The sequence below is a fragment of the Hyperolius riggenbachi genome, chromosome 8 (assembly GCF_040937935.1).
Source record: "Hyperolius riggenbachi isolate aHypRig1 chromosome 8, aHypRig1.pri, whole genome shotgun sequence".
NCBI classification, from domain to species: Eukaryota; Metazoa; Chordata; class Amphibia; order Anura; family Hyperoliidae; genus Hyperolius; species Hyperolius riggenbachi.
Window position 1 is genome coordinate 42,401,304 of NC_090653.1, and position 15,021 is coordinate 42,416,324.

At 49.5% G+C, this 15,021-nt stretch overlaps 1 protein-coding gene across 7 annotated transcripts in view; it reads left to right on the forward strand.

Annotated features, from left to right (window-relative positions):
- EGFL8 (EGF like domain multiple 8) overlaps positions 1–14,648 on the forward strand; it is a 309,298-nt gene extending 294,650 nt beyond the window's left edge. For all 7 annotated transcript variants that reach the window (XM_068250299.1, XM_068250303.1, XM_068250301.1 and 4 more), the window contains 5 exons: positions 13–108; positions 1,586–1,750; positions 5,293–5,357; positions 8,250–8,412; positions 14,468–14,648. In XM_068250299.1, coding sequence (XP_068106400.1) covers positions 13–108; positions 1,586–1,750; positions 5,293–5,357; positions 8,250–8,412; positions 14,468–14,517 — 539 coding nt within the window. In that variant the 3' untranslated portion in view covers positions 14,518–14,648. The remainder of the gene's footprint in view (positions 1–12; positions 109–1,585; positions 1,751–5,292; positions 5,358–8,249; positions 8,413–14,467) is intronic.
- The last annotated feature ends 373 nt before the right edge of the window (positions 14,649–15,021 follow it).

The following is a 15,021-nucleotide window of genomic DNA, read 5'->3' on the forward strand; positions in this document are numbered from 1 at the left end:
TCCTCTACTTAGCCGTGTGCCGGAAGCCATGCCAGAATGGGGGTACCTGTATAAAACCCAACATGTGTCGCTGCCCGGCTGGCTGGGGAGGACGGTACTGCCATGTTGGTGAGTATACTGGTGCACTAATGAGGGTATAGTGCAGCTGTGCCTTTAGTCTGTAAGCTTTAAGGCCAGTCAGCCTCTTACCCCCAGGGCTGGATTTGGACATTTTACCGTCCAAGGTCCACTGTCACCAACCCCGCCCTTGGAGGGAGCACAGCAGAGGATGGGAGGAGCACAGGGCCAGTGCATCACTGCTTGCGCCTGTGGAAGCAGCGCAGCCACAGATTGGGTTTGTGACTGCTGCTTTTTACATTGTTGGCAGTTTAACTGCCTTAGTGAACCAGCCCACTGCCCGCCTTTTGTTTTCTGGTGCCCTAGGCCATGGCCGTTGTGGCCTTGCCTCAAATCCAGCCATGCTTACACCCCTGTGTGCTGCTCCTCAGCCCACCTAGTCATGTTCTCTTCCTCCTCTCTACAGCTCAGCACCCCCACCTGTGGCTTCAGGAACAAACACAGGCTATCTTGGTTGCAATCAGCACAAACTGCAGCCAGTAACATCAAGAATGGCCAGCTCTGAATATTACAGGACAACTTAAGTGAGAGGTATATGGAGGCTGACATATTTATTTCATTTTAAGCAATACCAGTTGCCTTGCAGCCCTGCTGATCTGCAGTAGTGTCTAAATAACACCAGAAACAAACATGCAGCTAATCTTGTCAGATCTGACAATAATGTCAAAAACGTCTGATCTACATATGCTAGTTCAGGGGCTATGGCAAAAAGTATTAGAAGCAGAGGATCAGCAGGACTGCCAGGCAACTAGTATTGCTTATAAGGAAATAAATATGGCAGCCTCCATATCACTGTGGCTTCAGTTGCCCTTTAATAGATAGTTACTAATATTAACTTTCCTTACCACTGCATTAGATGAATGCTTTTCTTATGTAAAGGTTTATATTTTTATTGTTTTGCTATGACCTAAAGCCAGCTTATGGTTGGAAATTGTCTGAAAATGAACCTGAAAGTAACAGTTAGTTACAGATAAACATTTACTTATTTCTGAATGATGTTTATGCATGTTTACTGAAAACAGAGAATATGACAAATGTAGCCATTTTAGGCAGCATGATACATTTACTTTCAACTGTGTTAAAGTGGACCAGAAATCTTGCACAGCACACAGTGAAAAATCTTTATTCCACTTATAGTTGCTGAAGAAATTCACTGCTCTGTGTTTAGCCAGATCAAAGTGTCTAATTGTTCTTATCAGTTCTTATCGGCAGCTGTGAATAGACTGCTGGAGCTCTGTGGAGGCAACTCTCCCTATACAGTAAACACAGCGGCTTAACCCTTTCAGTGCTCCCTACAAAGTGAAACCAAGTTAAACTTCAGATTTTCTTAGGATTTCCATAAATTGTAATGAAGAATTTTTTTCCCCATAAAGGTTATCATGGTGTGGTTAATGTTTTAGAGCATAGAGGAAGTATTGAGTTTAGTTGCACTTTAAATGTCACCTGACCCTCTTGTCTCTCTCGGCAGACATAGACGAGTGTCGGCGACCATCCCGTTATTGTTCTCAGCTGTGCGTCAATACGCGGGGCAGCTACAACTGTGCGTGCAACGCGGGATATACTCTGGAGGAAGATGGGAAATCTTGTATGAAAAGCACAGCTCCAACATCTCTTCCAGCACAACAAGCTGAAGGTATAGAATGGGGCAGAAATAGGCATATTGGTTTGCGTTCAAGATCGCCTCTGGGAGAAGAAATACAAAATGGAATGGGGGCACCTGGGGGGTCGCTGCCAATAATGTTTTCTACCTCATTATACTGACCGCACCCCATACAGGAAGTAAGTGGATATACTTATGTTCCTTAAACGGTACCTGTAACCTACCGCAGTGGGGGGAAACCTTTTGATGGTCCAGAGGCATCCCCAATCTTCTGACACCCCTCCTGTGCTGCATTAGGACCCCTAATCGGGCATGGCACCTGGGCAGTGTGGCCACAAAGATGAAGAGGGTCCCAGCGAGCAGCAGAGGGGTAGTGGAAGATCAGGGAAGTCACTGGAGCACCCCCTACTGACGTAAGTACATCACTTTTTTTTTTTTTTAATTACAGGCTTATTGTGAAGTATACACGAGCCGAAGCTCAGGTACAAAATCACATACTTACCTAAGAAGAGGGAGCCGCTGGATCCTAATAAAGCTTCCCACAGCATGCTCCAATCCCCATAGGGACCCTCCAAAGATTACCGACAATGGCTTGTCTGTAATCTGATTGGGGCCACACTCCACTTAAAGCATGGTAAATCCAAAGGAAGGGACCACACACAGACTCCCATCACACACATTCATCAGTACATCTGACCGTAATCGCCTCTTTAAAGAGAATCAGTGACCAATAACTGAACTTCATCCCAATCAGTAGCTGATACCCCCTTTTACATGAGAAATCTATTATTTTTCTCAAACAGATCATCGGGGGACTCTGTATGGCTGATATTGTGGTTAAACCCCTCCCACAGTTTGATGTCAGGACCATGGTTCTGACATCACACTGTGGGAGCCTTGTTGCATTGTGGGAAATAACAGCTGTTTCCAACTGCCAAAAAAGCAAGCAGCATCTGCTTCCACTGACATCACCTGCCAGCAGTAAAAATGTCACCATGTGATAAATGTCAGAATGTAAAGATTTTACAATGGGCAAACACTGACTACACCTCATACATAATTATTGTAAAAATGAAGCGCTTTTTTTATGACATTATTTTCACTGGAGTTCCTCTTTAAGCATGAATGGCTGCGCCTGCAGTAAGCCGCTCATGCAGGAGCAGTTCCGTGCTACTGCGCAGGTGCCGCTGTGCTCACATGGCTGCAGCACAGACCCTCCAGCTGATCGGAGGCCATGTTCTTCGTCTGGCAGCCCTGATCAGTTGAATGGTCCGGAAATGCCAGTGGTGGATCAGAGGATGCCATGGGAAGCCTCATTAGGTTGCAGAACTCCTCCTGGGTGCTGCAATTCCATTTGTACTTTTACTGAATTTTTAGTCAGTAGAACTATAACACTACAGGTAGGAGGGCAACTAATTCCCCACATGTCTATCATATGACTGATAAGGGCAACCACTTGGGTGAGTAAATTACTTTTGCGCACTATTATTCTGCACTTAGAGGCCTCCGCATCCTCGTGTTCTCTTCCTCTCTGGGGTTGATCCATCAACCAATACAGGGGTGGCTTTTAGGAATTTCAACAAAAGATACACTGAAAATATTGTTTGGTAAAATTCAATGCAAATTCTAGACAAATCCTAATCATATGCAGAAATTACATATGACAGGCGGATATCAATGACATGCAGATATTGCTAACAGCAGCCAAATTCTAATGATAATCACATAATGCCAGAAACAGGCATACAAGTGTGCAGAAAAGCCTTTGATGGCTTTCGAGGGCCTTCTGCAATTATCAGCGGCAGAAATCGACACTGGAATCTGCATGTTGCTTCCAGGGTCGGCTGAAATTATGGGGAAAATCCGGATTGGAATGCGGTGTTCACACAAATGAGGGTAAAAATGCAGAACAAGCGCTGACAGTCACGTGAATGGACAGTGCTTAACCGACGAGCACTGTGGCCGGCGGAAAATAACCTGCAATCGCCCATGTCAACCAGCCCTAACACAGGTCTCCACTTACAAACAATCTCCCGGAGCGGAACCTGTTTGTTATTATGGGGACCGCCTGTATTTGACTCCTGTACGTTTACTAGTGTTTGGCTGTAGTCAGCTCTTTCTGCCCCATTCCTGTTATAAAGTAATATCCTGCCATTTAGTGAGTCTGGAGCGGAGATCTATTTATGAAGCAGTCATTTTATGTCAGTTTCCTTGCTTAGTCACCTCTTGGGTCTGGGCCAGCAGCACTGACTCTACTTTACTGTGATAAGGGAGGATGTGACAGAACCGAGGCGCACCAGTCATTGTTCAAAACTGAACTCCAGCATTGTGCGCATAAAAATATGCCATACATCAACCATCATTGCAAGGAAGTGTGTTTATACATTAAACCCTAAGTACACAATTTATTAAATTCAGCCTGTGCCCTATAACCTGATGCTGTACCCCACACACCGTATAGCAATGTTGATCAGATCATTCATCGATTGGGAGTGAATATTTAATTGTGGGTACCAAGGCCGGGCCGAGGCAGAGGCTTGGGAGGCACCAGCCTCTGGGTGTGCTGATGTCCTTCTAGGCCCCCCCCCCCCCCCAATCCAACCATATGCAGAGTCGCCAGTGGAGCATGCTTCTCTCCCTAGTGGCCACAAGAGGGCATCATAGAATTGAGACTGTGAGATAGGGCTGAAGAGGGATCCTGGCGGTGCCGACTGGTGAGTGAAGCACTCTTTGCATCTGTTGTGGGGCTGTCTTATACTAGGGGCACTGGCTACCTATGCTGGGGAGGGGGGCTGCTAATATTGAGGCCCATTTAATAATCCGAACATGTGTATAGCGCTTTTCTCCTGTTGGACTCAAAGTGCCCTTCAGAGATGCAGCCACTGGGACACGCTCAGGAGGCCACCCTGCAATATTAGGGAGTCTTGCCTTGAACTCCTTCCTGAATATGTACTGAACCTAGCCAGGATTTGAACCCTGGTCTCCAATGTCAAAGGCGGTGCCCTTAACCAGTATTTATATAGATTATCTGGGTGCCAGGCATGGCTCTGCTAAAACAGCTTCCAGTCTCCTAACTGGAACACGGACAACAAGCAGTTGCAGGAGAAAATTTTATACCGATTTGTTATGCAAAACCTTATCGATGTTGAAGATTAAAGTAAACCTAAGATGCCTGGATCCTCCGCTAGGCGGCTCGGTAATTTTGCAAGTCGAGGTGTACTGCCCATCGCGCTCCCATCACCAGGAGAGTTCTGCGCCTGTGCACTACTACTGTGCAGGCGCAGAACTCCCCCGGCCGCAGGAGCGCGACGGGGGCGTAGTTAACTGGCACCAACTTGCAAAATAACTGGGCTACGTACCGGAAGATGCGGAGGAGGACGGCGAGAGAGCGATCAGCCTGAAGGGGACAGGAGGAAGCCCCAGGTATGAAACTTTTTTTCTTCTAGTCTCAGGTACCCTTTAAATTGTTCAGTACCGCTGACAGCTCCATTTAACCCTTGAGCCTGGAGCTCAATTTTAAGGATTGGCAGTTTATGTGTAATAATAATCATACGATTGTATTTTTTGTTTTGCAGATGCATCGCACAGACTCTCTAATGAGATACAGGACCTGCGTGGCCTGGTCACATCCCTGGAACAGGTGAGGATAGGCTGCCTAGAATTATGCCTGGTACACACTATGATTGGCCAGTCACAGACCAATTTTACCACCTCCATGTAGGACGAGAGATTACCTGTACAATCTATTCCTAATATTTACAATCTGTGGGCCCTCATACTGCATGGAAATAGTAGAATTGGCCCATCATTGGCCTATCAAAATTGAAAGTGTGTACCAGGCTTTAGAGCAAGTACCGTATACATACCTCCCAACATTTTGAGATGAGAAAGAGGAACACTTAAGCCACGCCCCTGCCACACCCCTAATCACGCCCCCGTCACACCCCTAGTCACACATACCATAAAGATTGTTGTTTTATAAGTCAAACCACACTGGTCCTTTCTATCCTGGTTCATTTTCCTTCATATTAACATTTTAAAATTAGTAATATATCAATTTAAAGGATGGGAATAAAGTTTAGAGTCAATCAAACACATTTTTTAGTAGAGAAATATATATATTTACATAGAAAGAGGGACAAAGTCCTAAAAGAGGGACAAATGAGGAGGAAATAGGGACAGAGGGACAGGGCTCCCAAAGAGGCACTGTCCCTCCGAAAGAGGGACAGTTGGGAGCTATGCTGTATATACTCGCATATAGGCCTGAAGTCACCCCCTCGGCCTATATGCGAGTCACCTATTTGGGGAGATTGTGTTTGTAGGTAGGGGTGTGCAGACTGACCTACTAAGGATCGGAGAGTGCAGCAGAAGTGCGGCGACGATGCAGCGGCGATGCATGCCAGATGAACGGGGCTGAAGGGGAGTGCACTGAGTGAACAGCTGAGCGATCGGATGCCCGGGGGAGCGCATGGAGAAAAGCTGAGCGATCGGATGCCCGGGGGAGCGCACTGAGAAAAGCTGAGCGATAGGATGCCCGGGGGAGCGCACAGAGAAAAGCTGAGCGATCGGATGCCCGGGGGAGCGCACGGAGAAAAGCTGAGCGATCGGATGCCCGGGGGAGCGCACGGAGAAAAGCTGAGCGATCGGATGCCCGGGGGAGCGCACGGAGAAAAGCTGAGCGATCGGATGCCCGGGGGAGCGCACGGAGAAAAGCTGAGGGATCGGATACCCGGGGGAGCGCATGAAAAAAGCTGAGCGATCGGATACCCGGGGGAGCGCACGGAGAAAAGCTGAGCGATCGGATGCCCGGGGGAGCGCACGGGGAAAAGCTGAGCGATCGGATACCCGGGGGAGCGCACGGAGAAAAGCTGAGCGATCGGATACCCGGGGGAGCGCACGGAGAAAAGCTGAGCGATCGGATGCCCGGGGGAGCGCACGGAGAAAAGCTGAGCGATCGGATACCCGGGGGAGCGCACGGAGAAAAGCTGAGCGATCGGATGCCCGGGGGAGCGCACAGAGAAAAGCTGAGCGATCGGATGCCCGGGGGAGCGCATGGAGAAAAGCTGAGCGATCGGATGCCCGGGGAGCACATGGAGAAAAGCTGAGCGATTGGATACCCGGGGGAGCGCATGGAGAAAAGCTGAGCGACCGGATGCCCGGGGGAGCGCATGGAGAAAAGCTGAGCGATCGGATGCCCGGGGGAGCGCACGGAGAAAAGCTGAGCGATCGGATACCCGGGGGAGCGCACGGAGAAAAGCTGAGCGATCGGATGCCCGGGGGAGCGCACGGAGAAAAGCTGAGCGATCGGATGCCCGGGGAGCACACGGAGAAAAGCTGAGCGATCGGATGCCCGGGGGAGCGCATGGAGAAAAGCTGAGCGACCGCATACCCAGGGGAGCACACGGAGAAAAGCTGAGCGACCGGATGCCCGTGGGAGCGCATGGAGAAAAGCTGAGCGATCGGATACCCAGGGGAGCACACGGAGAAAAGCTGAGCGATCGGATGCCTGGGGGAGCGCACGGAGAAAAGCTGAGTGATCGGATGCCCGGGGGAGCGCATGGAGAAAAGCTGAGCGATCGGATACCCGGGGGAGCGCATGGAGAAAAGCTGAGCGATCGGATACCCGGGGGAGCGCATGGAGAAAAGCTGAGCGATCGGATGCCCGGGGGAGCGCATGGAGAAAAGCTGAGCGATCGGATACCCGGGGGAGCGCATGGAGAAAAGCTGAGCGATCGGATACCCGGGGGAGCGCATGGAGAAAAGCTGAGCGATCGGATACCCGGGGGAGCGCATGGAGAAAAGCTGAGCGATCGGATGCCCGGGGGAGCACACGGAGAAAAGCTGAGCGATCGGATGCCCGGGGAGCGCACAGAGAAAAGCTGAGCGATCGGATGCCCGGGGGGCGCACGGAGAAAAGCTGAGCGATCGGATGCCCGGGGGAGAGCCGAGCAGGAGTGATGGTTTGCCACCCAGAATCACACAGCAGGAGCGCTCCTCCGTGTAGATAATATCACGCTTTCCGCTATATCTGCTCCCTGTAAACTCATTGGCTATTACTAGCTATTACAAGCCAATGGGCTCACAAAGTGCAGAGACAGCAGGAAGCGCGAGATTGTGAACACGGAAGAGCGCTCCTGCTTTGATTCTGGGTGACCATCCATCGCTGCTGCTCTGCTCTCCCCACGCAGGTTTATTTTTTTTTTTCTTCACAAGCTGGCTAGCAGGATCCTACATCACACTGTAGCTTGGCAGTGTTTCTGGACACCACCCTCACAGGGTCCCCCTTATAGTCTGTGGTTCTCTATCCGTTACTGGTCCTCTGATGTGTGTCCTCTCTTGTTCCTCAGAGGCTGGACACCACCCTCACAGGTCCCCATTATAGTCTGTGGTTCTCTGGCCGTTACTGGTCCTCTGATGTGTGTCCTCTCTTGTTCCTCAGAGGTTGGACACCACCCTCACAGGTCCCCTTTATAGTCTGTGGTTCTCTATCCGTTACACGGTCCTCTGATGTGTGTCCTCTCTTGTTCCTCAGAGGCTGGACACCACCCTCACAGCTCTGCAGAGACTCTTCCCAGTGAAGCTCTCAGATATCCGGGCAGAACAAGTACAAGAATTCTGGGAGAGGATCCGCAGTTTGGACAGAGTGGACTTCTTGAGTGACCAGCTGATGTACATGGAAGAGAAGATGGGAGAGTGTAAGTCATAGGGGAGGAGGGTCGCTGGAGGAACGTTCCTTCTCTGCTGCTTTACATTCATACACAGGGGGTCTGTTCCATCTAATAACCTACCTGTTGCTCCTAGCGGCTATCTGGCGTCCGTGCATGGCTTCTGGCGTGTCACGTGACCCGAGGCATGGATGCTAGAAAGCTGCTAGGTGCTAAAACAGGAGTCAGGAACCTTTTTATCTGAGAGAGCCATAAACACCACACATTTTAAAATGTAATTCCGTGAGAGCCATACAGTATGTTTCAAACTGGGACAGTAGGACTTGCAACCCTGTTGCCATGGTAATGTGTATACAGTTGATCCGCCAAGCAGTGGAAGTGTCAGACACCTCTTCAGCTTCTCTTGGGTTTCAGCAACATCAGCAATTTCCCCGAGAGCCAGACAGCAGAAATACTGACTAACAGCTTGTACAATTAGCTAGCTGACTTGGAGGTTGATTCACTTTGTAGAAAGAGATCCCTGCACTTTGATTGGCCCAATAGGCTGCCTGGCACTGGATAGGCAGCCTATTGGGCCAAAGTGCAGGGATCTCATCCTACAAAGTTACTGGACCTGACAGTCCAGAGTGGGACAATTGGAGCAGCCATTCGTTTTGGGGTAGCATTAGTAAGTTAGTAGTGCATGCTAGCTACAGCAGTATTGTATTTATGCTGCCACACTAAGCTGCGAAGCTTAGTGAATCAACCCCTACTGATTTGTATGTGAGCCAGATGTAGCCATCAAAAGAGCCACATCTGGCTCCCGAGCCATAGCTTCCCTGCCCCTGTGCTACAGGATTGTTAGATCACAGCGTTGGAGGCTCGGCAAGTATTTTATGCTGCATGGGGGAGGTTTGTGCTTTTTCGATCGGTTGTTCAAGCACACATATCCATAAGGCTATCCCGGCTGTTGCCGGATGCTGGGGACTCTGCTGTATATTGTTGCAATGGAGATTTTTTTTTAATCATATCCATCAATACTGTAATCGGTTCCTGTTTTTCTGCCTGTCTTTTGTCCCCTTTGTCACTGCATCTTTCTGTTTCTCCTGTCCCCTTCATCAGTAATTTATCATGGAGGTCCTCCCTATATATCCTGTAGACATCCAATTTTGACTGACCAATCACTGGCGAGTTTAGCCACTTCCACTTAAGATGGCCACACATCATACAATTTTTTAAATATCTGTTCCATTTAAGAATTGCAATCAATTTTTCTGACTGATTGTAACATTTCAAAAATATGACCAATGTACCACACACTTATGTTAAATTTTTTCCTCAATTATAATAAAAAATGATTGGAAACTCAGAGAAAATTGCTACACATTAACAATCCAACACACACCATACAATCCTTAGTAGAAATTGAAGAGAAATATCTGGCATTCCGGATTGATTTACATAAAAAAAAAAAACGGGAAATCCGATCGGATTTTTTAGTCGAATGAAAAAAAAGCTTTCGATTTTTTTTCGAGAGAGATACGATTGTTTTTATCGAATTACTGTAAAATCGGATCATTTTATTGTATTGTGTGTAAGTATGAGAGACTACCTAAATAATCTGCTTATAGTATTCAAAGTCTCTTGGCCCTCATACTACATGGAGGTGGTAAGATTATTCAGTGATTGGCCAATCAAAATTGGATGTGTGTATGCATCTAGTCTCTGTATCATCAGTGCTGCTCCATGTTTGTTTCTTCTGTACTTCTTGCTCTTGTCTGTTATATCTATACTTCAGTTGGTCTTCTCTTACTTGCTGGTGTCATTCCTCTGTACTGCTGCAGCATGTGGTTTATCTGTCTCTCCTATGTATATTTCTTCTGTAAAGGTGCCCATACACTCGTCAGATTGGCAGCAGATAGATAAGAAATGCATATGATGATCTATCTGATGTGTTTTTAGAACATTTTTTACCAGGATAGAATTCCAATAGATTTCAGTTTGAAATCTATTGAAATTCGATCTGATGGCATTTTTTTGCCATCAGATTTCCATTAAGGCCAATGCAAACTGATAAGCAATCTCATCAGATCGACCTAAATTTTCCATCCTGCCTGGTCGATGGAAATCCATCGAAATCGATCGAAATCGGCCATCGATCGGTCGATTGGCCAACCGATTTTCAAACGATCAATCGATCGATCGGGATCGATCGATCGGCCAGAAAATCGGCTGAGTGTATGGGCCCCTTAAGACAAGATGGTCCTCTAGCTCTATAACAGCCACAGAGCAAATGTTCTTCACCATGTTGGGCCTCTCTATGCCTCTTATCCTTCTCTTTTGTATGAAAGCTCTTTATCTCCTCTCTCTTATCAGCTTCATCTGTTCTGAAACTCTTCCTTGTCTGTCCAGTCTGGTCCTCTGTGTTTGGTCCCACCTGTTCTGCACCAGGGCCCTCCCTCTGTCTCTGGTATGTCCCACCTGTTCTGTTCCATGCTGGTCCTCTCTCTGGTATGTCCCACCTATTCTGTGCCATGCTGGTCCTCTCTCTGGTATGTCCCACCTGTTCTGCACCATGCTGATCCTCTCTCTGGTATTTCTCACCTGTTCTGCACCATGCTGATCCTCTCTCTGGTATGTCCCACCTGTTCTGCACCATGCTGGTCCTCTCTCTGGTATGTCCCACCTGTTCTGCACCATGCTGGTCCTCTCTCTGGTATGTCCCACCTGTTCTGCGCCATGCTGGTCCTCTCTCTGGTATGTCCCACCTGTTCTGCACCATGCTGGTCCTCTCTCTGGTATGTCCCACCTGTTCTGTGCCATGCTGGTCCTCTCTCTGGTATGTCCCACCTGTTCTGCACCATGCTGATCCTCTTTCTGGTATGTCCCTCCTGTTCTGTGCCATGTTGATCCTCTCTCTGGTATGTCCCACCTGCTCTGCACCATGCTGATCCCCTCTCTGGTATGTCCCATCTGTTCTGCACCATGCTGGTCCTCTCTCTGGTATGTCCCACCTGTTTTGTGCCATGCTGATCCTCTCTGGTATGTCCCACCTGTTCTGCACCATGCTGGTCCTCTCTCTGGTATGTCTCACCTGTTCTGTGCCATGCTGGTCCTCTCTCTGGTATGTCTCACCTGTTCTGTGCCATGCTGATCCTCTCGCTGGTATGTCCCACCTGTTCTGTACCATGCTGATCCTCTCTCTGGTATGTCCCATCTGTTCTGCACCATGCTGATCCTCTCTCTGGTATGTCCCACCTGTTTTGTGCCATGCTGATCCTCTCTGGTATGTCCCACCTGTTCTGCACCATGCTGGTCCTCTCTCTGGTATGTCTCACCTGTTCTGTGCCATGCTGATCCTCTCTCTGGTATGTCCCACCTGTTCTGCACCATGCTGATCCCCTCTCTGGTATGTCCCATCTGTTCTGCACCATGCTGGTACTCTCTCTGGTATGTCCTACCTGTTCTGCACCATGCTGATCCTCTCTCTGGTATGTCCCACCTGTTCTGCGCCATGCTGGTCCTCTCTCTGGTATGTCCCACCTGTTCTGTGCCATGCTGATCCTCTCTCTGGTATGTCCCACCTGTTCTGTGCCATGCTGATCCCCTCTCTGGTATGTCCTACCTGTTCTGCACCATGCTGATCCTCTCTCTGGTATGTCCCTCCTGTTCTGCACCATGCTGATCCTCTCTCTGGTATGTCCCACCTTTTCTGCACCATGCTGGTCCTCTCTCTGGTTTGTCCCACCTGTTCTGCACCATGCTGATCCTCTCTCTGGTATGTCTCACCTGTTCTGCACCATGCTGGTCCTCTCTCTGGTTTGTCCCACCTACTCTGTGCCATGCTGATCCTCTCTCTGGTACGTCCCACCTGTTCTGTGCCATGCTGGTCCTCTCTCTGGTATGTCTCACCTGTTCTGCACCATGCTGATCCTCTCTCTGGTATGTCCTACCTGTTCTGCACCATGCTGATCCTCTCTCTGGTATGTCCCACCTGTTCTGCACCATGCTGATCCTCTCTCTGGTATGTCCTACCTGTTCTGCACCATGCTGGTCCTCTCTCTGGTTTGTCCCACCTTTTCTGCACCATGCTGGTCCTCTCTCTGGTATGTCCTACCTATTCTGCACCATGCTGATCCTCTCTCTGGTATGTCCCACCTGTTCTGCACCATGCTGGTCCTCTCTCTGGTATGTCCTACCTGTTCTGCACCATGCTGATCCTCTCTCTGGTATGTCCTACCTGTTCTGCACCATGCTGATCCTCTCTCTGGTATGTCCCTCCTGTTTTGCACCATGCTGGTCCTCTCTCTGGTATGTCCCACCTGTTCTGTGCCATGCTGAATCCCCTCTCTGGTATGTCCTACCTGTTCTGCACCATGCTGATCCTCTCTGGTATGTCCTACCTGTTCTGCACCATGCTGATCCTCTCTCTGGTATGTCCCACCTTTTCTGCACCATGCTGGTCCTCTCTCTGGTTTGTCCCACCTTTTCTGCACCATGCTGGTCCTCTCTCTGGTTTGTCCCACCTGTTCTGCACCATGCTGATCCTCTCTCTAGTATGTCTCACCTGTTCTGCACCATGCTGGTCCCCTCTCTGGTTTGTCCCACCTACTCTGTGCCATGCTGATCCTCTCTCTGGTACATCCCACCTGTTCTGTGCCATGCTGGTCCTCTCTCTGGTATGTCTCACCTGTTCTGCACCATGCTGATCCTCTCTCTGGTATGTCCTACCTGTTCTGCACCATGCTGATCCTCTCTCTGGTATGTCCCACCTGTTCTGCACCATGCTGATCCTCTCTCTGGTATGTCCCGCCTGTTCTGCACCATGCTGATCCCCTCTCTGGTATGTCCTACCTGTTCTGCACCATGCTGGTCCTCTCTCTGGTTTGTCCCACCTTTTCTGCACCATGCTGGTCCTCTCTCTGGTATGTCCTACCTGTTCTGCACCATGCTGATCATCTCTCTGGTATGTCCTACCTGTTCTGCACCATGCTGATCCTCTCTCTGGTATGTCCCACCTGTTCTGCATCATGCTGGTCCTCTCTCTGGTATGTCCTACCTGTTCTGCACCATGCTAATCCTCTCTCTGGTATGTCCTACCTGTTCTGCACCATGCTGATCCTCTCTCTGGTATGCCCCTCCTGTTCTGCACCATGCTGGTCCTCTCTCTGGTATGTCCCACCTGTTCTGCACCATGCTGATTCTCTCTCTAGTATGTCCCACCTGTTCTGCACCATGCTGGTCCTCTCTCTGGTTTGCCCCACCTTTTCTGCACCATGCTGGTCCTCTCTCTGGTTTGTCCCACCTGTTCTGCACCATGCTGGTCCTGGTCCTCTCTTTGATATGTCCCACCTGTTTTGTGCCATGCTGATCCTCTCTGGTATGTCCCACCTGTTCTGCACCATGCTGATCCCCTCTCTGGTATGTCCCACCTGTTCTGCACCATGCTGGTCCTCTCTCTGGTATGTCCTACCTGTTCTGCACCATGCTGATCCTCTCTCTGGTATGTCTCACCTGTTCTGCGCCATGCTGGTCCTCTCTCTGGTATGTCCCACCTGTTCTGCACCATGCTGATTCTCTCTCTGGTATGTCCCACCTGTTCTGCACCATGCTGGTCCTCTCTCTGGTTTGTCCCACTTTTTCGCACCATGCTGGTCCTCTCTCTGGTTTGTCCCACCTTTTCTGCACCATGCTGGTCCTCTCTCTGGTTTGTCCCACCTACTCTGTGCCATGCTGATCCTCTCTCTGGTACGTCCCACCTGTTCTGTGCCATGCTGGTCCTCTCTCTGGTATGTCTCACCTGTTCTGCAACATGCTGGTCCTTCTTGTGGTATGCCTCACCTGTTCTGCACCATGCTGATCCTCTCTCTGGTTTGTCCCACCTACTCTGTGCCATGCTGGTCCTCTCTCTGGTATGTCCCTCCTGTTCTGTGCCATGCTGATCCTCTCTCTGGTATGTCCCTCCTGTTCTGTGCCATGCTGATCCTCTCTCTGGTATGTCCCTCCTGTTCTGCACCATGCTGATCCTCTCCTCCCCCCTTTCTCCTGTCTTATGTGTATTGTCCCACAACTGCTCATAACTGACTTGGTCTCCCTTTCCCCGCAGGTTCCTGCCGCGGTAACGACATAGAGCTGCCTGTAAATCTGAAGCGCTAACACCGACCAGAGCCCCACAACTTATTTATATTGCCCACGGACCAACTTATTTATATCCCACCTCCTATTTATAACCCTGTTACTCCTCCGTGTCACATGACAGTAATTAATAAATACTATTTGTATATAAACACACCTTTTTTTTATGTCGTCCTGACAGCAGTCACACTGCGCTTCCGCTGATTTTTAGCTTGGTGCCGCAGTCTCAGACAGGCAGTTGTCTCACACAGGGCCGGTTTAAGCCCCAATGGAACCCCAGAGCAAAATTACCCCCCCCCCCCCCCCCCAGGTCTCCCACCCCCTCTCAATTTTACTGTGCTCCCAGGGCACCTTCAAAGTTGTGGCCTGTCCTAGTCTGTTGCTCCAGTCTGTGCTCCCCTTCTTCATCCTCGCTCGGGCACCTCTTCTCAGTGACCCACTTCGTCAGAGCTTGCTGCCTCCGACAAAGCAGGGTTACCCTGCGAAACGGCTGTCAGGCCATGCACTGTGCAATTTATGTTGGTT